At 40.6% G+C, this 27,373-nt stretch overlaps 1 protein-coding gene across 6 annotated transcripts in view; it reads left to right on the plus strand.

Moving 5' to 3' along the window:
- Positions 1-27,373, plus strand: part of lama2 (laminin, alpha 2) — a 181,029-nt gene that overhangs the window by 122,785 nt on the left and 30,871 nt on the right. For 4 of the 6 annotated variants that reach the window (XM_056404736.1, XM_056404734.1, XM_056404735.1 and 1 more), the window contains 17 exons: positions 334-451; positions 2,664-2,816; positions 6,856-6,980; positions 7,218-7,304; positions 7,524-7,717; positions 10,331-10,473; positions 11,060-11,158; positions 12,821-12,932; positions 16,815-16,977; positions 20,186-20,264; positions 20,354-20,485; positions 22,504-22,620; positions 22,935-23,095; positions 23,639-23,777; positions 25,059-25,161; positions 25,523-25,639; positions 27,135-27,317. In XM_056404736.1, the coding sequence (XP_056260711.1) occupies positions 334-451; positions 2,664-2,816; positions 6,856-6,980; positions 7,218-7,304; positions 7,524-7,717; positions 10,331-10,473; positions 11,060-11,158; positions 12,821-12,932; positions 16,815-16,977; positions 20,186-20,264; positions 20,354-20,485; positions 22,504-22,620; positions 22,935-23,095; positions 23,639-23,777; positions 25,059-25,161; positions 25,523-25,639; positions 27,135-27,317 (2,225 nt within the window). The remainder of the gene's footprint in view (positions 1-333; positions 452-2,663; positions 2,817-6,855; positions 6,981-7,217; positions 7,305-7,523; positions 7,718-10,330; positions 10,474-11,059; positions 11,159-12,820; positions 12,933-16,814; positions 16,978-20,185; positions 20,265-20,353; positions 20,486-22,503; positions 22,621-22,934; positions 23,096-23,638; positions 23,778-25,058; positions 25,162-25,522; positions 25,640-27,134; positions 27,318-27,373) is intronic. The other 2 variants (XM_056404737.1, XM_056404738.1) reach the window with 1 other exon arrangement.

The raw sequence follows: 27,373 nt of genomic DNA on the forward strand, positions 1-27,373 counted from the left end.
CTCCACAGAGTGTTGTCCATTAATAAATGAGAAATTTGATAGTTGGCTAAATGATAACCTATGGGAAAAATCTCCCTCTCATTTTTTTCTCAAGGTGTAATAATGAAAACCGTCACCACTAAAGCAGAAACATTATAACCTGCTGCTAATAATCAGCATAGTTCTATCTGGATATCCCTTATTATATGTATAATATAATCTTCTTGTATATCTGCTGTGACATGATGAAAGGCAAGTACCTTAGCTTCAGAATTTCTGAATTTCCCGACAGACAAACGGTTGTAAAGCCATTGTCATTACATCACCGTATTGCTGGGTTTTTGTCTCTCTCAGTATTTCAGAGATCAGTCTAACAGTGGCTGAGGAAGGACGATCGACCAAAGAGAGTGAGAAAGCCCATCAGATAGAAAAATGTGACTGTCCACTCGGATACTCCGGACTCTCTTGTGAGGTGCGCACACAGCTAAACACACACACACACACACACACACCTACAAGAAAACCCACATGTTGTTTCTAAGAAGTCCAGTACAGGTGATCAGTGGTTGTAGTAGCCTGCAGGAAGTTCCACAACATTTGTGAGTGATTATATTTTAAATTTCTCTGAATAGCTTTATTTTAAAGTGCATTCAGTACCGTACAAATGCAAATGGGAAACTGCCACTTCGTTAAGAAAAGATGTCAACAGTAACTGATCAGAACTAGATGTTTGAAGCCAGTAATGATATAGATATCCAAGAGATGAATAAAATCAAGTAACAATGTATTGGCAGATATTGGTTTTTTAACATGATCACAAGGGAAAAAGTTACCTTAAACAATTGTACCCAACATATGTACTGAGCAGCACGTTTTACAGTTGAGACAGTTTGAGACACTTCAAACATAACTTTGGCATATCTTTCCTGCAATATCTGATACCTGTTAACCAACATATACACCACAGCTGATATGAGATAAAATTATCCAAATCAAAACATGTCAAATAAAATCACCTTCGAGCATCAGTTAGAAACTAACAGTGTTGGTCTGGACTCTTGCCAGGATGCAGGTTGTGGGAGGCTCGGTTTGCTCTCGCTCTGGGCTTTTTTATGTAACGTAGAAGGTTTTTTGTTGATGGAAGCTAGGAGATATGAAACCATCATTCACAAGAGAGCCAGTGAATATCAATGTAAAATGCATCAGTAAGTTTCTGTAACTCAGTATTGTTAATGACTCATGTGATGAAAGTTCTTCAGTGCAGCAGCAAAAAGCAGACTTCATTAGATCAAATAAAATATCAGAGACAAGAAAATAAGAATTATTGTACAGTGAGAATATTACAAAAGTTAAACGACAGTTTGTGTTGACACGAGTTCAAAACCTACAATTTGTCTCTAACGTGGTGACATACATTAATACAAACATTAATTACAGAGTGAGCTGAACTCTCTCTGCTCAGAGAGATGATTGTTTTTTTTTGTGTGTGTGCTGTGCCTTTCTACTGAGAGAGAATGTAAACATGGAGGTCATAGCCTCAGCTTTCAATAGTATCTCACAAGCTTCCAATTTACATTTATTTCAGTTTTAAGCCTCAGCGACGCTTTTCAGACTCTTTGCTTTGCCCAGCCAGGATTAAGCCTCACTGAGCGCTTCCTCCACTCACTTTTGATTTTGTCAAAGCAATTGACTTTCAGCTGCTTCCAGCTCCTTCTCTTAAGCCACAGAAAGCATATAGCAGTAACTCAATCTTTAGTTTAATGAGGATTTTGTAGAGACAGCTTATGACATATGGAGGCAACAGTTCTGGGCAATTCCACTGGACGACGACGCCTGAGAGTCATTTAGGTATTATTGTATTAATCTCAAAGGGGTACGTGAGTTACCCCCAAACTTTTAACTATATTTTTCAACCTCTGTTTCACTTTGTCGCTGTTTCTCGGAGTGCACAGAAGCAGCCATCTATATCGCCTGAAAAAGAATTATCAGTGCACATAATTTAGAAACTACATATACTGTTGAAAAAGCGCCAAATGGAAGCCAAATAGCAAACGGTAGCTAAACTTGAAATGTTCAGGTCGTAGAGGGCTTGGCTGACAGATGGCCGTTCTATTTGTAGCTGCCGCCGTTGTTAATAAAGTATTTTTAAACAAGCGTTTAGCGCTAGCAGAGGGAACAGATGGGTCTTTAAATGGACTCCATTAATTATTACTGAACAGGAGAGAGAGGCCGAGAGAGTTACCTTGCATGTGTATGCCTGTGTGTGTGTGTGTGTGTGTGTGTGTGTGTGAGAGTTGTGAGGGTATGTGCAGGTGTGGGCATGTGTGTGTTAAAAGTTACTGAAGGGAATAACTCTTAATTGTGCGTGTGTGTGTGAAAGAGAGAGTGGTCAACAGTTGCCTAGAGAAATAACAATTAGGGATAATTGTGTGGGTCCGTGTGTGTGTTGCAATATCATGCACAGTTTGTTTTTTCTATGGGAATAAAAGCTATCAGAACTGGATCTCATATGTATTTGCAACTGTTTTTCAGGTCTTCTAAATTGGTGTCTCTCTTTTTCCCTCCCTCCCTCCCTCCTCCCTCCCTCCCTCCCTCCCTCTCTCTCTCCCTCCCTCCCTCTCTCTCTCTCTCTCTCTCCTCTCTCTCCTCTCTCTCTCTCTCTCTCTCTCTCTCTCTGTGTGCAGGAGTGTGCTGCAGGCTTCTACCGTCTTCGCCCCGGTTCCCTGACACCTGCTCCAGCGTCCAGAGTGCCCATCGCTGCCGGCATGGGCAGCTGTGTTCAGTGCCAATGCAGTGGGCACTCTTCCACCTGTGACCCTGAGACATCCATATGCCAGGTAAATGAGTGTGTGTGTGTGTGTGTGTGTGGCCATTCTGCCACTGGAGACCCTCATACAGCCATATGCCAGGTAGCTTGGTGAGAGGAAAAGGTGTGTGTGTTGGGTGTGATGTCAGGTACTGTAATTAGCCCTGCAATAATTAACGACCCCAGGCTTATTCATATTTTGTGTAATTTCCTCTCATCTGGATCTGACCCAAAGCTAGATCTCTACTTTCAGAAAGAGGAGAAGATGGTGTTGAGGATGAAAAGAAAAGAGACGATGAAACGATATACTGCGCAGTTAGAACGCATTAGGGCAAATAAATCTGACCCTCACAGCTTAACATGAAATGTATTCAGCAGGTATTTTCAGGTAAACACTGTTACTGCTCAGGTGCATTCAGGTGTGAAAACTTGCATTAAATGGTTGTATGGTAATTTTCTAACTGGTACCAAAGTTTTGAGTGTGACATCTTTAGCTTTTTTCAGTGCAAGAAAAAAAATACCCCACAAAAAGTTGCCAAAGAGAAATGCTCTGCCTTCATATTTGTTATGATTGTGTGTGTTTTTCCAAAGATTCTGCCTGCATGTCGTCTCTAAACCCAACTGGTGGCTACTGAGATGAATCTCCACATGCCAGTTGTTATCTGTTAGGCACTTCCAGCCTTTTCCACAATCTGGTCAGTTCTGTAGCGAATCGCAATCTGAAGACTTTGGCCTCGGGGAGCAGTTGGTCGCATGCTGTCCAAAAGTCATCTCTCGGATTTGATCTGTAAAAGCCCTGGCAGACTGAGAGAATGTGACTGCTTTGCCATGATTGTACTGCCACGAGTAAACAGTTCACACTGTCAGAAAAATCCATCAACTGAGATTCATTTTGGACTGCTGATGAGGATCCATTTCATTATGTGTTTTGATGTGGTTAGACCACTATTGCACTCAGTAACAATTAAGATAAATTAGTATAACACAACCAACAAGCACCCAGTGGAGCCTTTTAGGAAAAATTATGCTTTTTTTTTTTTTTGCAAATGCTTGCCCATATGATGTTTAACTTTTTTTTTTTTAAAGACTTAGTATATAATATATATATATAGCAGGTACTACAAGTGCTTTCCCCATCAATAACTGCAGCATTATTACAATCTTTGTCAAAAGCTTGCTTGAGGTGGAGGGCTGGGTTTGGTGTTTGGTCCTGACATGAGTGTGACTTTCTGATTATTGATTGACGGGCATATAAACATGAAAACAAGAAGGATCAGTAATTATATGAAAGGTTCACTCTGATTTATTCAATTTGGAATATAACTACCATAGAGCTGTCACTAGCCTAACTGGTAATTTAGAGAGGGCAGTCATTCAACAGATGCCCAACATCGAATCAAATAAACGGTCTCATTTTGTATGGGATGTTTTTCCATTTGAAAGTATTGATTTTAACCATAAGCACTAAACTTTCATGCACCATAAAATCATCCGCATGATAGACTCAAATTAGCATCAACCCAGTGATGAGTTGTGAGTCCCCTCACTCTAGACTGTAGCTTTACTACAGTATGGATGTCAGCGTTTTGTCTCTCCTCCAATGTTCACTGCTTTCTAATTATTTTTATTGTTGTCTTTTCTCCTTTTCTGCAATTCTACCTCATCTCTTTATTTAATCCACTCTCTTTTTCTCTGCTTTCTTCCATCGTTTCTTCTTCCTCCACTCCTCCATACTCTCCTAATTTTCTTTTTCCCTTTTTATGTGCCCCATTCTCATTCATTTAATTCTCTTCCCTCTCGTTCTCAATTATGTATTTACTCATCCTTTGTGTGCTTTCATCTCTCTGCCATTCTTTTTCTTTTACCCTCAATTCTCTCATTTTTCTTTTCGCCAGCCTTCCTCTACACCACCCTCTTTCTGTTTCGCACCTCTCTTTAATTTACTCTAGTTTTGCCAATTTGTTTCTCTCTCTTTTTACAACTCACCTCGCTCTTCTCTTGTGTTTGATTTCTGTCTCTCTCTGCCTCCCAGCCATTTTTTCCTCGTCCATTTCCATCTCGCTCTCCATAACAGTGTCATTAGCATTTTCTAACCGAGCGGGCTAAATTGAAAATGCTAAACGAGTTTGTTTCTGTGGTAATTAGCGGTAACGAGGAACACAGGAAGTTAATGGAAATGACTTGCCTCGTTAAGAGGCAACTTCCTGTTGCTCTGATTGAAGTTCCCATTTTCAACAAACAAAGCGAACACATAAGACAGGACCCTGGGGATATGAAGCAGAGAGATCTGCATGTTTGTGTACAGTATGTAATACATTGTGAGTTTACAGTGTGTGTGTGTGTGTGTGTGTGTGTATGTGTGTGTGTGTGTGTGTGTGTGTGTGTGTGTGTGTGTGTGTGTGTGTGTGTGTGTGTGTGTGTGTGTGTGTGTGTGTGTGTGTGTGTGTGTGTGTGTGTGTGTGTGTGTGTGAGAGAGACTGAGTGCACAGTGTGTGGGTGTGTGTCTCCGCATCAGTGAGCATTTGCCTGTGTGTTTTTGTGTATACAGCGTGTACATATTTCGCATAGTATTTGTCAGAAAGTATGAGTAGATGTGTGTGTGTGTGTGTGTGTTCAGTTGTATAATAAGCACAGCTGAAAATAAACAGAAACATCTCTGGATAAGAAAATATTACTGTTGTTTAGTTATGTTTATGGTTGTGCATGTCATTGTGACCTCATGGCTATTCTCATAACAGCAGGTGTGTGAACGTAGCTTCAAAGTAAATGAGTATTTCAGATGGCCTGGTTTTGAGAAAGGGAGCTTATTAAACTCTCTGGCGTGTGAGACCACACCTGTCAGCTAACAGCTAGATGTTCGCTGCTGTGCGAGGTCTCACAGCACCTCATCATGCAGGAGTGGGACTGGACCCAAAAAAAAAAAAAAAAAATCATTACTGTGTATGGACAGCTACATTTCCTAACAGAAGTAGTGCAGACTGGATAAAAGTTTGGCCCTGGAATGGCTCAGAGACTGTGGGTGGCAAAAAGAGTGATTAATGATTTCCCCCACTGCTTCAGTAGAGATGCTCAGCACTGCAGAGGAAGCTGCAATCACACTGGGTTCTTCCCAATGATGGTCTGCATGTGTGTGTGCATGTAAAGACAGCAACTGCTAAATCAACTTTTCCCTGAAAAATAAAAGTCTGATGAAATGATTTCGACATCTGTGGAGATCATTTTCATCTATTTGTGCCAGCAGCTCCCGACTTTAAAAAGAGGTTCAAACTGAAATGACCTTTCTGCCAACATGTTGTCAAACATTTCACTGCCAGTCTCTGGATTTACCACCTCACAGCTGAGCACACCCGTCATCAAAAGTTGCTACTATTATCAAATATTATGACGTGAGCTGACAGTGGCTAACAATAAGTATGCCACTATTTCTTTAAACTCTTCCTCTGGTGTCGGTGTAAATTAACTAATGATGCCAAGATAATTATCTCACCCTCCAAAAAAAAGAAAGCAAGCCTCAGTCAGTAATCAAGGAGGGGATGATGAGAGACGTTGTCTGTCGTCTTTTCAATTACTCTTTGTCAAGTCGAGACAATTAGGCATTTACAAGGGATTGTATGCAGCTTAACAGTCAAATCTCTTATTTTTCTTCTCTTTGATTAAAGGAACTAAATATGCTACGGTCTGAGCATATACAAGCCCAGGTGCCCATAAACCATTCAAAGTTTTTTTTTTTTTTTTTTTTTTTTTTTTTTGCCCAGGTAAATCTCGTGGCTCGTTTTAAATGTGCCAGTGGCAATATTGAAATACAACAGATAAAAGAGTTGCTAAACTTTTTTTTTTAAAGATGAAAAGCTTTCTGGACAAGCCACATGAGGTTTTTACTGTCATTGTCTTAGAGCTGCCTGCGTTATGCTCACACAATGAAACTCAGCTTTTTATAACCAACCGCACTCACCAAGGATGGAGAGTGATGGGAAGTTTAATGCCCAAACGTTGGCGTTAGGAGTCATGGAGGGGTTAGAAAATTAATAGAGGTAACATGTTATTTCACGTGTGTGTGTTTGTGTGTGTAGAACTGTCAAGACAACACAGAGGGAGATCGATGTGAACGCTGCGCTCCAGGGTTCTATGGAGTGGTCCGAGGTTTTCCCGATGACTGTAAACCCTGCGCGTGTCCCCTCACCAGCCCAGAGAACAAGTAAACTCTCTGTTTGTTTGTCTTCTGGTTTTTTTGGTTGTGGATCTCTACGAACTAAAAGTATCATGTGTCCATCATGTGTCATGTTGTCATATTTGCAACACGACATATGTATTTTCTCAGCATTTTTACATGTAGATTGTCAGAGTCTTAATATATTTATCACATGTCCGATGGTTATGATGTATTTTGTTACTTGAAAAAAATAATTTCTGACAGATCTCTTCCTGTGTCTAGTTTCAGTCCTACCTGTGTAACGGAGGGAATTGATGACTACCGCTGCACCGCCTGTCCTGAGGGATATGAGGGCAAATACTGTGAGAGGTCAGGCATACAGAAAATCCCAACCTTCCCACAATTATTTCACAAACATGAGCTTAGAAATGATTATATTTTAATGTAGGCCAGATGATGAAACAAATGCACAAGGCTATTATTATTGACATTACAGATGTTTAGGTTCTTCAACAGGAATTTTTCTTGCAAGCAACATTAGTAGTTAACTTTTCCCTTCTTGCTATGCCCCCTCCCCCCCTTGTCCAGATGTGCCACTGGTTACCATGGTAACCCAAGGATGCCAGGCAGCCACTGCGAGGAGTGTAAGTGTTCCTTGTGGGGGGCGTTGCCCGGACCATGTGACCCTGTCACGGGCCAATGCCGTTGCAGGGTCGGGGCATCAGGGAAATCGTGTGACCAGTGCATGGACAGGCATGTGTGTGGACCAGCTGGAATCATCTGTAAGACTAACACACAGTGTTTGCACATCATTATTCTTCATCCTCCTTTTCTTTCTCTTTCTTTTTCTCACTTTTTATTCTCTTTCTATCACTTTCTTCTCATCCGAAGCTTACAGTTTAAAAAAAAAAAAAAAAAAAAAAAGAATTAGAGGCATTAGGAAGCTGCGAGTTTTCTTGGAGATTTGGAATCTTAGTAGTATTAACTGAAATAGAAAATTACCTGAAATAGAAATAAGTATAAAGGCCTCTTTGACTAGTGTACATCAACAGAACCATAGCTGCGGCCCAGCATTCCAACATGGGGTGCCACACTTGATGAACTTGCCTCTCTTCTCTATTTTTTTTCTCTTCTGTTCTCCACGCAGCATTGTCACCTGATGTTGTGATTTTTACTTTATTTTGGCAATGAAATGCAAATGAGTCAAACCACTTTCTCCAGTTGCCATGGGAGACAGGGGATCGTGGCAGAAGTCAGATTGAAGTAATTTAGAAAATAATTTCAATGTCATTTGGAGCTAATTTAAACTTAATATGACCATAATGGCAGGGCCAATTCTGTGCCATTAGCATGTCTAGAGGTAAGTGTAGGTGCATGAGTCAGAATATAGAAGAAAAGGTTGTAAGACAGAGGCTGATGTGAAATTGCTGCTGTCAGGTCAGAGAGGAAATTGCTTGCTCAGGTCTTTATGTGTTCAGACACAAAGCGTGTGTTCATAAATTGGCAGTGCGAGTGCTGCAGTGCACCCTGACACCAAACGGGTCGCCTCTACGTCCAGACTATAATCACAAGTCCTGATGGTTTACACAGAGTGGAGCAATCAGACTGCTGTTCACTTGTTGAAGAGTGATTGCACTCCGCGTTTTGCCTGTGCTCGGCCCTTTCTGCCATCCCATTAGACACAACCGAGCACTTTGGGAGTCGCAGTCTTGAATGAAGGAAATGTAGGTAGCTCTCACATTGACTGCATATCAACATTTGCCTTGGAATACAGTTACATTTCAGTAGATGTGTCATGGGTTGCATTACTAAATGTCGCCCACATCCATATAAGAGGTACGTTATGTTCAAAATTCAGTAATATTCTCCTGGTGAATCAAAGTAAAATACACTGAAAATCTGCTTGTCGAGTTTCTATATCTGATATAATTCTATTCTATTTGCACAATGAGATATAAAACCCAGGTTTTAAGCCACCCAAGATGCTGTACATCTAATATCCAATCAGCAAAGGTTGTGTAACATTTGATTTAACTAAAATCATACTCTAAATACTCCAATTATAAAGCAAGACAGTTTCCATAGCACAACCTGGACAAACGCTGGAGTGATGCAAAGTGACTTGAAGGACATAGAAAACACAACATGTACAGCGGCAGTCGTGTCAAACAGCTGATACAAAGCGAGAGGGATGTGTGCGACCTGCAGCTTGGCACCAAAACTATTCTCTAGGTACAGAGATTAAAGCTAACAGCTGTAAGATGAGGAGCACAGGTACAGTACGGGTGTTTTATTGCACTTGTATGTTGGCATGCGTGTGTGGATTTGCAGTTTAGAGCATGTGTGAGTTGATAAATAGTTGTATGTTCAACTGTAAATCCATTTTAAAGCTGTTTAATTTTTGCCAAGTTGCTCTGTTGGTCAACTATCCTTTTTTATGTGGTCTAAAGCTAAGATTTTAGAATTTATATTGTAGTATAATATCGTATATATTAGTGTATATTTGTATAGTGTATATATTGGTATATTCTGAAATATAATTAAAATTGTCTAAATAGCTACATAGTGCTCCACTTTTTACACTAATGTGGGTTATTATCGAAATCCAACACGGGGTAAACTGGGTGTACTGTGTTATCAAATCTTCATCACTGGGATTCTTGAATAGCTTCTGACAGCAGCTATTTATTCCCACACACAATGTACAGTCCATTTACAGTATGTGTGTGTTTGCGTGTAAGCATGCGACTGCCTGAATGCAGTGGTGTATTTGTGTGTTCCTGATATTGATAGGATAGAAAGTTTTTATTTAATTTAATTTATCTTTGATTTCCCTTGTCAGAAATTTTAATTTCTGCAATAAATCAGCCTCGGGTTATAGAAGGGAAAAGAAATTCACACACACGCGATACAGCAAAATGTGAATGCGTGTGTCTCAGTGAATTCCCAAGTGAGTGTGTGTGTTAGTGTGTGTGTTATTTAGCCTGCAGTGCATGCTCATAATAGGTGATTTTCCCTCTCTGTGCTGAATTTCATGCATCGGGAGCCTTGTTTTTCTGATGCCAGAGAGTCACTTAAACATGAAAACACAAGCAGTCACCATGATCACACACTGATTTGTTTTTAGACTTGCAAACAAAGCTTATAAACACAGATCTGGTTGTTAAAATACATGTTAAATATATAAAATACGTGTGTATTTCCTTTTCCTCCTCTCATATCTCTCTGCAAAGTCAAAACTCAAACTGTCTCTCTCTCTCTCTCACACACTCACACACACACACACACACACACACACACAAACACACACACAAACTCATACAACCTCTCAAATAGATTTAGCTGGCCTCATTACAAACTGTCTGATGTGTGTGTGTTTTTGTTTGTTTATCTAGCCTGTGATGACGAGTGCTCGGGTCTGTTGATCAGTGATATGGACCGCCTGTATCGCATCATCACTGACGTCACTCTGACCACACCCCTCCCACCACCTTATCAGATGTTGTACCGCTTCGAGAACATGACAGAAGAACTCAAGGTAAAGAGTCTGTGTGTGACTGGTTTGATAATTGAGGGTATTGTCATTTAATTTCTAACTAATGCAAAGTGATGTTAACTCTGTTTGGATCCATTTGGTTTGCTTACATACTTGTTTACTTTTTCAAACAAACACTGTTTGGGGAGGGCTTTAGCAAATGATCAATTCTTTGAAATTCTTTGGATGTACTCGGATACGTTTACGGTTCTTCCTTCCTTGTGAAAATTACTTTTCAAATACTGTAAAAAAAAAAAAGTAGGAAAAGCCAGATATGGACAACATGTTAAAGGTGTTATGTAATTTAAAGAAGTTATAAACTGTGGATATATTATAATTTCATAAGTTCTTTGTTCCATTTAAACTATGTTATTACCATGTTAACTGTGACATAATCACAATATATAGAGATTTATCAGATAAGTTTTCTGTTCTTTGCTACTCGCCTCCTGCCCTCGCTTGCTCATCCTCTTCTTTTCTGCTGTAGAGCCAGCTGTAGAGCCAGGCAGTTCAAAAGCCTAGCCCTGGGCCAAAATGTGTCAGACATTTCTCCCTGTAATTCCTTCATCTCTCTGTCTCTCTCCTGCAGCACATGCTGTCGCCTCAGAAGGCTCCGGAGAGATTACTGCAACTGGCTGACTCCAACCTAGGATCACTAATTGTTGAGATGGACCAACTACACAGCAGGGTACAAAAACTTTAGTTTTTCCTTTGGCTTGACTCTAGTCTCTGTCACTGTCTTCCTTCCTTTCTTGTGTTATCCTTCCTTGACCTTCTTTCTCTGTCTGTTTGGTCACGTAACAAGACGGAGGAAATGTCGACTGCGGCACGGAGCGAGATCATAGTTTAAGGCGGCACTTGTGTACAAAGAACAGCAAAGACAAAAGTCTAGTCACTTCTACAAGAAGCTGTGGAGCACAATAGTGGCAGCTCAAAAAACTGTTAACCACTTCTGCAGTATGTTAATTGATTTAAATGTATCGCAGACACCAATTCAATCTCTTTCCAACACGATGATGAAGTGAAGAAAAATCTGTGACACACATTAGTCAACCAGCTGAGCAGCTAGAATAAAAACCACAGTAGACAGTGTTAATGGACTGTGTGTGGTCTTCAGAGTGAAAAATCGCAAACACATTATGTCATTGGGGCCCGTGGGCACCATACCACGATTATCCTGCTAGTGGTGGTAATTTCATCAAGTACAAATTAATTTTTAGGAATACACAACATGTAATTAGCATAATTGAAATAATGAAAGAACTGGATTTTGGCACAGGGATCCTCTTCAAGACAGAGCTTCTGGATCAGAATCTGGATTTTATATCATTTCCTTCGTACAGAATGCAAGAATCTATAAAAAGAAAACGTAGGTTTTTACTTTACAGTCTTTAGAGTCAGTTATGTCTCTAATGGCGGGTATACACTGTGTGATTCTGGGATGTCCCAGATGAAAGATGTCTTAGATATCTTTGGTCATGACTTTAAAATGATGGTCCTACATCAAAATTCTGACTGTTACCGCTATAGCATGCTGATGACATTTTATTCTTCTCAGTAGGTGTTACTATTGTACAGTCGACATGCATCAAGCTTAAGTTGGTTAGATCCATTTCACACAATGTGGCCTGCAATAAACTTATAAGATTGCTGAAATCTCGCAGTCTGTAGGAGCCTTAAGAGTAGTTAACCAAAACAGAAAAACACTGCTTGAGTGCAGGGGGTCCACAAGTGCCAAGTGGAGAAAAATAACACACACATTCTTGCTGTGAAGCATCACCCTTTTAGGGACTGAGGCTTTGACATTTGTTGACAGCAATGCTATCACCCACACCCCATCACACTCGGAGACTCGCACACAAACCCACACACACACACAACAGCTAAAATGATATAGCATGTTCTTCTGTTCTTGTCAATTCACAACAATAATTACCTGCTCTTTCTTTCTTCGTCTGAGTAGGTGTGTTAAATTGAGTGAGCTTGGATGTGTTGTCATGTCTGTCAAAAATTCATCCATTTCTCGTATTTCTGGTCCTCTGTGTTTGTGTGCGTTAATGTGTGTGGGGTTGTGTTTCTTGTCAATAATTCATCCATCTCTCGTTTCTGTATGTTGAACACGCACACACACACACAATAATATTGATTGCGTGAATGTATTGCCGTCATCGTCTGTCATTCGTTTACATCTAAGAACTCAGCCCTGCATCCTTTTCCTTCCTTCAATACAGAGGAGTCATGTTCACTTATTCAACATTGTTTAGTATTTTATGGCTTGTGTGTGTGTGTGTGTGTGTGTGTGTGTGTGTGTGTGTGTGTGTGGTGTGTGTGTGTGTGTGTGTGTGTGTAGTCCACTAAGGTGTCTGCTGATGGAGAGCAGGTTGAAGATGATGCTGACAGGATTCATAAACGAGCTGAGGACCTGGAACAGTTCATCAGGGATACACTGCTGGGAGCTAAAGGTAGCAGAAACGAGCACCACCTCTCCTCCTTTAACTGCCTCCATATCCTGCCAACTGGGTTTTCTGGATTTATCCGTCTACTCTCGCTCTCGTTTCACCCGTCATTAGAGTACATTGCGTAATATTACATTATATTAAATGTAAGGGATCCCTTTGGGAAATGTGGGTTATTAAGTTAGAGGACAATATGATGTATAAGAATATGAGGAGGTGAGTAAAGAGGGTAATGAAATGAATTATACTGACAGAAAATATTAAAAAACAGCAATTAAATTAAGATTTAGCATCTTCAGAAGGACTTGGTTGAATTGGATGCAAAAGAAATACTATGATAAGAATGATGTCATCATTATTATGGAGACCAGCTTCAGTATTTCTGCCCCAAATCCCCAAGAAGCAGACACGTTGTTGTACAGCAGGCTGTATTTAATCATTTCTATCAGGCCTACCTTTTGAAGCGGAGGCATCATGGAGGTGAGACAACCAAAACGTCTTTCTCCCTCCTTGTTAGCTCACTAATGGAAACTTAGCTCAAACACAATGGCTCATGGGCCAGGTGCCAGCACTCGGTGCCAGCTGCTTGGGCAAAGTGTTGCCTGAACAATAAAGACAGATCCAGCAGGCTGCAGCATCACTTAACCGTAGTGATAAAGACTCACCCACCAAGATAATCGGGTGCAATGGCTCAGTTTGTTTTCACTCTGTTGTGCAAATGGTTAGCAAGTTGCCAGTGCCTGCTGTCCTAGGAGGGTGGTGTGTATCGAAACAGGGAGGGATGGGAGCGTGGTAGGAATAGTTAAAAAAAAAAAACTGACTGTAAGAAAATCCTATTTATTTTGAAGTATTGCGTGTACATGAGTTATTTTTGTTCCATAAGTTGAGTTTACATTATCATTGACAAAGCATGCACAATAATAATGATGAAATGTTTCTTTAAACCTGCACTGAATCACTTTTTGAGCCACTTGGGTGAATCAGAAACGAACATTAATCTCAACTTTAATATTATCACCTGAAATTGCCAAAAGACACACGCATTTACACATCCAGCAGACACAGTCTCACACTGTCATTCACTCACTTACAAAGCGTTGTTGCAGTGTTAACTCCTTTCCATTTACACTGTGTTGCAGTTCTTTATGCTTCTGTCTTTTTGTTTTGCTACCAACTATATATATTAGATGTCTAACCGTTGCTCCGGCTTTTAATGCTGTCCTACAGCAGGATACTTGGTTCCCACTGGTGTAAAGCGTTCTCTGAGTCACAACTTTGTGGTACGCCCAGATGGTTCACTCTGTCAGTGGTGGCTTCATACAGAGGGCTTATCTCGCTCTTTCTCTGCACGTATAACTAGCAGGTAGTTGTTCACTTCAGCTTCAGTATCCTCTTTGCCAGTGCAGCTGGAGAGTCTCCTCCCCAGCGGCTGTGTGACCCGCTTGTGATGTGTTTTTCTCAGCCGCAGCCCTTACATATGCTCCACTGAAAAGGGTGTCACTGACGTCTAAAGGGGGTTTCACTGCTTTGTTCAGTGTCTCCAGGCCATCAGGGTCCCTCCATGTGGGAACTAATATGTTCTTAGTGGACAAGACTTGTGCAGTTCTTTTGCTCACGCCTCCTTTCACAGTCTTGCAGGAGTGTCACCTTTCAAGTCACCCTGACCATTTGTGCTGGGGTTGGTCAAGCTCCTCTTTATTTGCTGCTGTTGCTCAAGATCAACTTACTCACCTTGTTCTGGAGCTTTCATTTGTAGATGACATTTACTCAGTTGTCATGAGACTGTGGATGTTCAAACTTTCCATCCTACTGAGTCCTTTTAGGACTTCACATCCATTTTTGCCTGAGAAGTTGCCATAGTAGTTGAGCTCACCAAAGTTTGAACGTTTACAGTTCAATGACAACTGAGCAACCTTTGTCTGCTGATGAAGACCATATACTACTTCAGAAAACTCCTTAACAAGTGGAGATTGTTTAACCGACTGTCTAGGTTTTCAGTTCACTTGACGTTCTCGTCTCCAGCTCTCTGAGTTTTATTTCTCTATATCCACCATTTCATCCAGTGATTGGACTCATCATTTATGAATGTACTTTTAAGTAACTCTCGCTCCTCCACACTGATGTTGAAAAAAAAACAAATGCGCTCAATGCAAAACTGTGCAGTTCAAATAATTAGTTATTTTGATTACCATTATGAATTTTTTATGACTTCTGGGATGAAAAGAAAGTTACCAAACCAACACGTTGTGACTGGCTGTGATGAAACTGTCCTCTTCTTGTTGTTGCTCCTAGCTCTCTGGCCGTCTGCCTAATCACAGTGCGATTATTGGTCTGTGTGTGTGTGTGTGTGTGTGTGTGTGTGTGTGTGTGTGTGCGTGTGTGAGAGAGCGAGAGAGTGTGTCATGGCTCACTGGATGATTGAGAGTAGCAATTAGAGACTTAATTAGTGGATATCACGCACACACACACACACATATACACACCACATACACAAACATTGGTGCAGATGTGCACACATTCATACACAATGTGCACACACACCGACAGACACACACACACATAATGAGGCAAGAAAATACTGTACACACTTTCCTCAGTGTGTGTGCCCCTGTTTACTACATACCATAATATGATTCCATCCACGTTTTAAGTGTTTAATTGGCTTTTAAATCCCACTATGTAATTATATGGCTGTGACACACACACACAAACACACACACACACACACACACACACACACACACACACACGCACACACATACACACGCACTCTTACAAAGTCTTACAGATTCATAGACACACACACATGCACACATACAAATGCAGCGTGTGCACACACACACACACACACCGTACAGCTGTTCATTAGCATGATGGCTTCAGTTCTTTCTTGGCTCTAGTCACATCATGTTTACATTTCAAATTAGTGGAAATGCTGCATAGCCACAACCACACACACACACACACACACACACACACACACCGGCCCACCCACACACCTACAAACAAACACACACACTATGTAAGTTTCAACTTGCTTTAATCATATCACGTTTACATTTCAAATGAGAGGAACACACCGTCACTGAAGACACATAACACACACACAGTTTGTTGTGTACAAATGTACTTCATGGAAATGCACAACAAACACTTTCCCCTCCTCTGTTTTGCTCATGCACACACACACACACACACACACACACACACACTACCTCCTCATTAAGTTCCAGCAGTCGGAGTATTACTCAAATGAGCCTTGGAGTGTTTAAGTGTAGTTTCATCATTGATTGGTTTGAGATTTCACTGCCTTTAATTTGATAAAAGCAGGGCAAACATGAAGTCTGCCAAAATCACTGGCTTTGAATGGTGTTGAATCAGATCGTGTGTGTGTTTGTGTGTGCGTCTGACTCTGCGTGAGTGAAGATCAAACGGTGTGATTTTGTGTTTCTTTCTGTTTGAGCCATGGAACCGAGACGAGACACACACACAGTGGCTCCAGAAAGTGTTCAGTCCCCTTCACTTGCTGCACACTTTTAAATGGTACATGGTTAAAAACAAAGCAGAGCTGAAACAGAGAGTGAGTATTTGACTATTGGAACTGTTCGTTAACATTTAAACCATAACAACTTTAGAAGCCAATAATATGCGTCTCTCAGCTTGTTTTGAATTTTCTCACCTCTGACCCGAGTGGCCAAAAAGTCAATTAATGCAGCAGATTAGCAACTAACAGGGCAACTAAACTGAAAGCAAAATTAGAGCAAAGACAGTTGAAAGCATTTATTCCTACACCTGTCCATAGGCTTCACAGTAGATGGATACGAATGATATTATCTGTCCACCTGTAGTATCCTCACAGTAATCTCTCTGTGCATCTTGTGTGTCCAGACCTCCAGTCAAAGGCTGCTGAGTTGAACCAGACTCTCTCGCGGAGAGATGGAGCTCCAGACAAAAGCCTGCAGGAGATGAAGGAGGAGATCCAGGCCATGCTGGCCGAGATGAGGAAACGGCAGCTGGGAGGAAAGAAGAGCATCGCTGATGAGGAGATGGAGTATGGACACACATGTACACTCTTTCTCTCTCTCACACACACACACACACACACAACACACACACACACACACACACACACACACACACAAACACAAACAACTGTAAAAAATGTCTGTATTTTGAGCATGCAACATTGTTACATGTTGACAAGTTTAAACTGACAGGGTGGAACTGTTGTCTCCCCCTTCTGGCAGTCAGGGTAATTACACAGAAATGTCCACGGTTTAAAGACAATAATCCATTATGCGAGGAGAGTAAATGCAACAGCTACATAGCCCACTCCAAATATTTTACAAATACCAACCTGTCTGAGAGCAGTGAGGCGCCATCCATGTCTGCCCTCAGTCCCTTCTCTTCTTTCAGCGCTCGCCAACGAGGAAAAGCCACACCAGTGGTCATCCGTGTTTGTCCTCACCTTGATCAGCTGCTTTCTTTGTTAGACTGTATTCCTTCCTCTGAACACAGAGGGGTTTTTTAGAAAATCTTTTATATCTGGAGTATCAGAAACTTTTCTTAGATGCTTCCTAGATTTTTATTCCAAAGGCTGCGAGCTGCTGTAGCTTGCTCTGTCACCACCACTGCGGTTGCCCCCCCACCCCACCCCACCCCACCCCACCCCACCCTCCAGCTCCGGCAAACCAATCATTGCTGGTTGACATATTACTCAAAGTGGCATGCCCTGAATTATGCATAACTGTAACTCTTAAAAAAAATTTAATGAGTGAGTTATATAAAAAGTCATCCCTGGTAAAGTTGTCATGAAGGGGGAAATTAGGTATAAAAACCAAAACACTTTTTTTGTACCAGGCTGTAAACCTGTTTATTTTTGCTGTAAACTTTGGCATTTTAACATCGTCTGTGAGGAGTGACTTACTTTTGGAGCCAGCCTCAGGTGGTCATTTTGCAGCCCCAGAGGTTGCCGCTTGGTTAAATCATGCAAATTCACTGGCTCCTTCGTTTCTTTCTTTCCTTAATTCCTTTCGTTTTTCATTCTTTCGTTTTGTTGACAGAGGAGACATCAGGAGTAAACACCCTCCATTGCTCAGACATCTGATTGCTACATATCCTGAAGCCATGACTTTCTGCTGATGTTTTAACAGAGTGTTTCTCACTTTGTTTGCTCTCACTTTCTTTGTCTCTCTCAAGGCATTCGATGAAATTAGTAATCTGCTCTCTTCATCCCTCCTTTCTCCGCCTCTGTCTCTCTGTCTCTCTCGGTTGTAAGTGTTGACAAGGTCGATGAGTTGATTAAAAGTTTCACCAAAGGGGCAAAAACAGAGAGACATAAAGATACAAAGAACGTGCAGCGAGAAGGAAAGTCGCAGAGGAAGAGGAGAACAGCTGACAGGCGGTCAGAGAGTTGTAGCGAGAGCGAGTATGAGATAAAGAGACAAAGAGAAATTGCGGCTGCCGCTGGATGACTCGTCTGTCGGTCTGAGGTTGATTATTTGACTGAACCCTGAGGGGAGATTTCATCCAGAGCTGCAGAGAAAAACACAGGCATCTACAAAAGTTGAAGGGATGCTTCAGCAAAACGAACAAAACTGGCACAGTTAAATGTTTCATAAATTTCCTGATTTAATTTAATTTCAGTAGTTAAAACTTTGCTCACGTGCTGCAAATGTGACTTTTCATTCATTTACTGTATTTCTATGTACTGTAAAGTTGTAATAGTCTGCTGGGCAATGCTTAGACACCCCTCCCATTAGTTTTTTACTTAGCTATATTCTGTTTTCTTCTTGTTATTCCCCACAGGGTTCATTAAAGTTTCATCAAATCCAATTATTACCTTGCATATTTCCCCAGAACTGTGTGAATTTGTCCTCTGAGTGATGTCAACTGGAGGACACTAGATCCTTGTTGTCTTAATTAATGCTGAAGGTGAAAAACAAGACTCATTAAGGGACACTATGGTAAACATGATTATTAAACTGTTTTAAATACTTCCAAAGTGAGAAGGCTTTCCAAAAATTGATGTCAAAGCAAAGCATAATGAGGAAATTTGCAATGAACTAAATGCTGCACTGCAAATCTTGACGGGTGGATCAAATGAAGGGGAAGCTTGCGAGCTCGCTCAGGCAATCAACTCGAGTCTGCCGCTTCATTCACATGGCACACTGTTCACTGCAACATATGTCTAGCCCACCATTTTCATAACGCCGCCGCACTTGAGGTCTAGCTTATGTTTTCAAAGATCTAGTCTGTACAACATGGAGCGGACAAAGTATTCATAAGTTGTTTTGAACAGCCACATTCAGGCAGGGTGGGAAGTTTGCCATGAATGAGAGGGGTGAGACATGATAACCCCTAACCCATCCAATTCAGACTGACGAAAGGTGTGGGGGGGGTGGGGGCCTCCACACCTATTCGACCATGTGTTAAGTTTACTGATCCCTCAGGCCATCGGTCCTCTGCTTATTATTTTGCTGCATTGCTTCTGCTGTTGTTTATTTAGACTACACAAACATCCACCTGTAGGATGTTAGTCTACCTTCTCTTATCATCATCACTCCCACCTGTACGTAGCTTAGTGTTTTCTTTTGGGGCGATGTGGTCAGAGTTATCACCCATGTAAATGATCTATGTTTACATACAGTATAATCCATTCATGTTAATTAGCTGACGGGACTGTAGTTGCTGAGAACAGTATGAATTATGGTTTAACAAAGCCTGATGACTGTTTTCAGCTCCTTTTTGTCATGCTCGAACTCTAAATACTTTATTCTTCTTCATTAGACGCACACACTGATAAATCTCATGTTAGATTTTAGTCATCCTTCTCTGCCAGTTTTTTTTTTTTCTTCTTCTTCTGTTGCTGTTCTTTGTACATCATGCTCTGCTGCAGTGTATATTCGCACATATTGCTTCACCTGCTCATCCAATCACATGCAAACACACATGCATTAGTTTGGCGTTATTTGAAAATGTTTTTCACTGCTACAGTTTAATCTAACTCAGCCTGAGGGGTCAATAGAAGAAAGTCAGCAATTTCATTCTTGCATTTCAACATTCACTCATATGGAGTGATTATTGTCTTTGCACTAGCGGAGGCTCTGTCGCACATCACAATAACTCTGCTCTCCTCTTCTGTCCTCTGTGAAATGTTGCATTCATATATACTAACTTATTCCACTGTTCAGCCATGAATAGTGTTAAATGACCGAAATGTAAATAATCTAGTTTCTCCCCCTTTCTTCTCCTTCCAGACTTGCAGAGGAGTTATATCAAAAAGTCAAGAGACTGTTTGGCGACCCCCATCAGGCCACAGAAGACCTGAAAGCAGAGGTAATTATAGGTTCTAATCTTTACTCTTTTGTCTTCGGTGTTCCTAAATTAATGACATTAACTTAATGCTTCCCCATCTGCCTCCCAAGATAAAAGGGAAGCTGTCGGACCATGAGGGGAAGCTCCGGGAGGCCGAGGATCTACTCCGCTCTGCCCAGGGAAAGACGAGGCAGGCCGGCTCACTGGCTGAACAAAACCAAGCTAACCTCACAGCCCTGGAGGTAAGACGCGGCTTACATGTCTGGATGTGCTTTATTTCTACACTCACGGTCACTGTTTTCTCAGACACTCGTAGTGCAATTAAAGACTGTTCAAGTGATTTACTATTCACACTAACATGTTAGATTTTTACTCTGACAAGCAAAGGATTAGCTGTTATGTTTTATTTTACTCTCTTATTCAGACATGGAATCTAAAAGTACTTTTCCACCCATGTCCCAAAAAATATTCCATTTCTGTAGGTAAAAATATTCACAAGAACAAGAACCAGACCAGGACACTGATTGTCAATACAGTTATGTTCCTCTGATCTACAGCTACACCTACGCCCGGCACCTGAGTTTTGGAGGTGAAACTAAAAAGTAAATTAACGTGTTTTGAACAAAAGGCCACAAGCAGTAACAAGTAATCAAGCATAGCCTATGAGCTAGTTGATCCAAACAATTTAAGTCATGCTGCTACACTCACATGTGACGTACCCTACCTTAATGAAATGAAATGCATCCTTCACATCGGCGTGATCTTTCTGCTCACACATACTGTAGTATTTCATCATTCCCACCTCCAAAATTAGCATCTACATGTAGGCCATGATGTTTCTGTCTCTCCCAGTCTCACTCTGTCCTGTACTATCTACACAGAAAAATGTGATTGTCTCTGTGTAGCAAACCAAGCTGATTGATTGAGCCCCTTTCCTCTTGGGAGGCGGGTTCAAAACAGAACACGACAACTGTAAAGCCAAACCCTGTACATGAAAATAGCCACATGAACTTCTCTGAGCCACACATGTGCACAGTTTTTTTTTTAAAAGTGCAAACAGAGAAGCATGTCTTACCTTTTTGCTATGGAGAGCCATGATGCCAATTGCTAACTGTAGTGTGCAGCTGTTTTGGGGGTATTGAGCCCGTTTCGCTTTGCAGATTATGAAAAGTTTTTGTTTCGATCTCTGAAAACTAAAAAAAAAAATCCTTAAAAAACAACTTGATCACACCAAACAGTTCACATTTGGCTTCTCAGACACTACTTATTATTTTCTTTTTAAGCCTTTTGCATGTGATTCATCATCAAGGTAAGCTCAGAGGCAGCACAGATTCCTAACAGAACAAAACAAGCATTTATCAGGAAGATTATTATACGTGTCCTAGAGGAAGCATCCTGCAGTGAACACACACACACACACACACACACACACACACACACACACACACACAGTACATTCTTTATCTTTCTTTTTCTTAATGTCTTTCTTTGTTCCTCCCTGACCCTGCGTTTTTTTGCCCAATAAAGAAACGCTTTATGCAGTAAAGTGGAATACACACACTACACAGAGGAATTACACTGAATTCACATGTTATTTAATCAATCTCTAATTGTACGTCTCTAGTGTCCTCTAACTGCGTTTATTAGTTTTAATAACTGAAAATCAGTTTTACCATAAAGAGGCTTTTAGAACTAGTGTGGACAGATAATAATACTCCCTGAATAATTGCTCTGTCATTATTATAGGATCCAATGAATCATTTTTGATTTGACTTCACTGAACCGATCAAAACCTCTCCTACACACTACATGATTCACATCCAGGTATCCATTGTATGCGTTATGCATTTAACACATCATGAAAGCAGCACACCAACACCAACAAATCCTTTCAGTGTGTAAAACAGTAGAGAAGACGCTTTGTACATGAAATCTTGTACGTAAAATCTGACACAACATCCCAGAAATGTTTTTTCACTATCACAAATGCACTCACTGCGGTTGTTTATTAATGAGAGCTGAAATAAATGGTTGATTAATCAGTTAGTCGATCTGCAGAAAAATAATAATCAACCAAATGTTACCTTGTTCCAGCGTCTCAATCTTGACAACTTTCTGCTTTTCTTTGTCTTATGTCTTATTATGTGACATTTAACAGACCAAACGATGAATTGATTATTTGAGAAAATAATCAACAGATTAATCGGTAGTTAAAATAATCATTAGTCGCAGCTGCTGATCCTGATTTGTCTCCTTGCAGAGGAAGCGCTCTGCAGTCAGTGCAGTGAAACAGGAAGCACAGGAGGTCCTTGGAGAAGGAGAACGCCTGTTGGATGAAGCAAACCAGCTTTCTGACAACATCAACAAAGAGATAGAGGTATTAAAGTCACCCAAGTAGAACTTTCGAGAACCCCTGCAACTCTTAAAACCGCTCCACTGTTCTGTCTGAGGTCAGTTTTGTGTATTTTGGCATCAGGAGACAGGAGTAGAGGAGGACTCTCTGTTTTGATTTTGTCTCTTTGCTTTCTTCTTTGTTCAACTCAAAGTAATTTTATTGGTGTGAAATGCATAAAATAACTAAGGATATTACCATTAGTACTAACACAAAGAGTGGTTAGTACTTTTTTCAATCTCCACTCCACAGCACCCAAGCAAAGTGAGCAGAGCCTCTGTTTTTGTTTTTGCCTGTAGGACTTGGAGGAGATGCAGAGAGAGCTGGATCCTCTTCATGAGCAGCTGGGTGATAAAGTCGGTCACCTCACCTCTGGTTTAAGTCACAGCTTGGCTAATCACGTGCACGACGCAGAGGAACACGCCAAGCAGCTGAATGACTCTGCTGCTATTTTGGATGGGTAAAGATAAACACGTTACCAACATTTGTATATATTCACACATAGGTAAATACATGAGGCCTAGATCGGGCTGAAACTAGTAGATGTTTTTTTTACGGGTAATTAATCCATTATAATCAGTTGATCATATTTTTGATTTGCCTTTTTTTTATTTCTTTCATGTCAATGCACTAAATTAATTGGACCATTCATCAAGAAAAAAAACCCCACTTGGGGCTCTTGTAGAGTGTGATCACATTTTATAGACTGAAAGTTTGATTGATTGAGACAAAATAATTAAATACAAGAATTAAACTATAAAAATAATTGTAATTGCCTCTCGAGAAGCAAAACAGAATAAATCTCGGAAGTAGAAACCAGCATAGCAATCACTGAGTTCAGTGTGAGGTAATGATTGTGAATGTTGCTGTCACAGGAGTGTCCTGAATCCGAGTTAGCATTACTTCAAAAAATATGTGAATAACATATCAAAGGGAAAATAACAAATTGACCTCCATTTCTCTCTTTTTATTTTTTATTTTTTTGTCCTCCCTCTCCTCACAGTATTTTGGCTGAAGCTAAAAATCTCTCCTTCAACGCAACAGCTGCCTTCAAGGCCTACAGTAACATTAAAGCAAATGTCGATGCAGCAGAGAAAGAGGCGAAGGCAGCCAAACAGAGGGCAAATGAGGCACTGGCACTGGTAAGAGGACACGAACATATGCACACACCTATCGACGGAATTCAAAATAACACTTCTATTCTTAAATGGCTGCTTCCATCACGGTTTGCTAAAGCATCCCATTATTTTGTTCTATATTAACAATTCATTATGACAGAAAAATCTTATGATCCATTGGTCTCATTTTCCCTGTTTAGAAATACATTCTCTATGATGTAGTTGTACACGTATCTTATGCTATATGTGATATACACGTCTCACATTCATACTGTAAATATCACGCACAAGCATTCTGGCTATCCAGACTAAGAACGTGTACTCTCAGTACAAGAGGTGTGTGTGTGTGTGTGTGTGTGTGTGTGTGTGTGTGTGTGTGTGTGTGTGTGTGTGTGTGTGTGTGCGTGCGTGCGTGCGTGCGTGCGTGCGTGCGTGCGTGCGTGCGTGCGTGCGTGCGTGCGTGCGCGTGCGTGTGCGTGCGTGTGTTTGTGTCTTGCATGCAGTAACAGTAATGTAAGCTTGTGCTCTCCATTAGTCATGGCTGAGAGATCAAAGCACTTCTCTGTCCTCTCTCCTTCTTTCATTTTTCCCCTCTCCCTCTTTCATTATCATGACCACACACACACACATACACCTGAAATCTCCCGTTTCCTTCTTCTTTCCTCCTTTTATTTCTTAATTTATTCTTTTTCTTCCCTTCTTTTTTTCCCTTGTCCTTATTTAACACTTTTTTTGTTCACTCTCCTCTCGTTTGTCTTGGTTACATTCCTCATCTTTGATTTTCTTTTCCACTTTATTCTGTAATAGTTTATTTGCCTCTCAGTTCTTTTTAAATTATTTTCTGTGTGCCAATTTACTTGTCCTTTTTTCTGCCAATGTTTTACCCTTTTTGTGACTCATTCCCCTCGTTTGCATTTTTCACCTGTGTCTTTTTTCTTTTCTTCCTTTGGCAAGAAAGAGGTAAAGAGTAGAAGTAGAAAGAGCTAAAAAGACAGTGAAAGGAGGAGTAGAAACAAAGAAAGAAGGGTTGAGGGTGGAGAATGAATGTGAGGAGAAGTATAGTCTGCTGAATGCCTTTCTTAGAATATCATTTAGCAATGCAAAGTAGTCAAGCTTTGATCTTATATAAAGATTATATGCAGATTACTGCACCTTTTTATCTGTCACAAAACATAGTTTTAATTTATGTTTGGGATTTAAATTATTCTGAAAGCATTTTTGGTGAAAACATTTGAAGTCACACATTTCACTGTTGCTCTGTGTGTGTCTGTGTGTGTGTGTGTGTGTGTGTGTGTGTGTGTGTAGGCTTTAGGTCCTGAGGTCCCAATAAAGGATGCAGCTCAAGGTGCCCTTCAGAAGAGCCAGAGACTGCTGAACCAAGCTAAACAATTGCAAAATGATGTCAAAGGTAACCATGAGTGTGTGTGCAATATATTCCAGTGTACTGTATATTGTATATGCAACAGACAGTGTGATGATATAGGTGGCCACTTATTGTTATACAAGGAGCTTCAGTCCATATAGAAACAATAGAAATGATCATATACACAGTACAAACCAGTATTGAGTTTTATTCACTTGAACCAGTTTATCAGTCATCAGCATCACTCTTTATTCCGTGTCTCTATGCCTCACTGTCCGTCACATTTCCCTGTTAGGAGAGTGAGGGAAGTGATTTTATTAACAGGCAGCCCGAGCTTCAAATCAAACCATCACCATCATTTACGTTGTGTGTGTGTGTGTGTGTGCGTGTTTTTGTGTTTGTTTAGAGAATGCAGATAGCGTGGCCGGGCTGAAGGGCAGAGTTAAAGCAGCGAGAGACAAAACCAAAGACCTGCTCAAAGCTGTCAACGGAACCATGGCAACGCTCAACGCTATCCCCAACGGTATGACTGCACGAAAACACAGTGTGAGTGAGTGAGTGAGTGAGTGAGTGAGTGAGTGAGTGAGAGTGTGTGTGGGAGAGAGATAAAGAGAGAGTGGATCAATATCAGTGCACGGATAGAGGTCAGTTGCTCTGGTAAACTCAACTTGACACGTGTCAATACTCAGATACACATAGACACACAGAAATGCGCCGCAGTGATAGTGAGGTGGTTGAACCAAAGTGATACACACGGTTGCGTTTGGATCAACGTGCAGAAAAAAGTTAAATGTAGCTGCTACAAATTGTAAATCAACACATGTTAAATTGCACTTGAAATTCCGGTGAGTGAGCTCAAAATCACAGTAATCCTAACGTCAAGGTGGGTCGGATCGCTGGAGACCAAAAGATTATCAGTCTGATTTTCACAGGATTTACCCAACCTGATAACACAATCAGATGTGGTTAGGAAAGACGTTCAGCAGTGATTATCCACTGGTGTAATGGGTTTACAGTTTCAGTTTAACCCCTAAAATCTACTAATGGATTGACCTATGACACCTATTATATCAAAACAAGTTTGGTATTTATGGCCAGACACCTACAGGACAAAGCCAGTCGTTTCTGAGGCAGGGCTTGATGGACACTAAAGACAAGGCTTTAATGAAAAGAAGCGACCCACCTGCACTGCCTTTAATACAACAGTCAGCAGGATAATCTTATCCTTGCCTACCTGGTGTGCCTAGATTAGATGACAAAAATATGTAGTTTTTTAAATATCAATTTTGTGCTAATCTGCTTAATACTCTGCTTTGGAAGCTATTGTACAATAAATGAATGGAGTTTTTTGTGGTGAAATGTTGGAAACCTTACATATCATTGAAAATGTCAAATTTAGGAAATTAAAAGAAGTAAAATTGTTCTTATCATGGTCCCAATTTGTTTTAGATGTTTCCAGCATTGAGTAGCAGCTCTGTTTCAGTTATCCATTAAGGAAATATTCTGGAACAACTGAGTGAAAGGAAAAAGTATAAAGTAATGTTGAAGTGGAATTACAGTATCATATCACGTGGAGTTGCAGCACAATTCGTGTATGTGTTGTCAGACCTCTGAGTCAGTGCCACTTCCTGCCTCAAAATCTGGCCTGTGATCTGTCTTCTTTTTATCTCTGGATCAAACTCCTATTCAAACAACAAAGCAGAAGCAACAAATCAGTGTATACATGCGTACCTGTCTGAAAATTAAATCTCACATCTAACATTAGAATCAGCTCAGGTTAAAGGCCGTCCAAACAAACACTGATAAATTCCACCATGAATTTTTATTAAAACACCATATCCATCATGTCATGTTGACTTAACAATATCTAATTTTTAATAACATATCATTAGCAGCACTATGCATCACAAAACCCATCTATTGGCCCATTAATGCAATGCCGCTGATTAATGTATGTAATTTGTATATCTTTGTGTTTCTGTTTTTTATTATTATTATTCTTTTTTTTTTTTTGACAGACACAGCAGCTAGGCTAGCAGCCACAAAGGCTGTAGCAGCTGATGCTAATGTCACAGCCATAGATGTCCTTGAGCGCCTTGGAGATTTGAATCTGCGACTCCATGGCCTACAGAGGAACTACAGTGAGCTGGAGGACACTGTGAATGCAGCCAATCAGATGATCCAGGACCCCGAGAAAAACAGTAAAGTGCCTTTAATTTTGGCTGGTTACGTAGTAACATAGTGTAATGATTAAACA

Source organism: Seriola aureovittata, chromosome 19, assembly GCF_021018895.1.
Source record: "Seriola aureovittata isolate HTS-2021-v1 ecotype China chromosome 19, ASM2101889v1, whole genome shotgun sequence".
NCBI lineage: Eukaryota > Metazoa > Chordata > Actinopteri > Carangiformes > Carangidae > Seriola > Seriola aureovittata.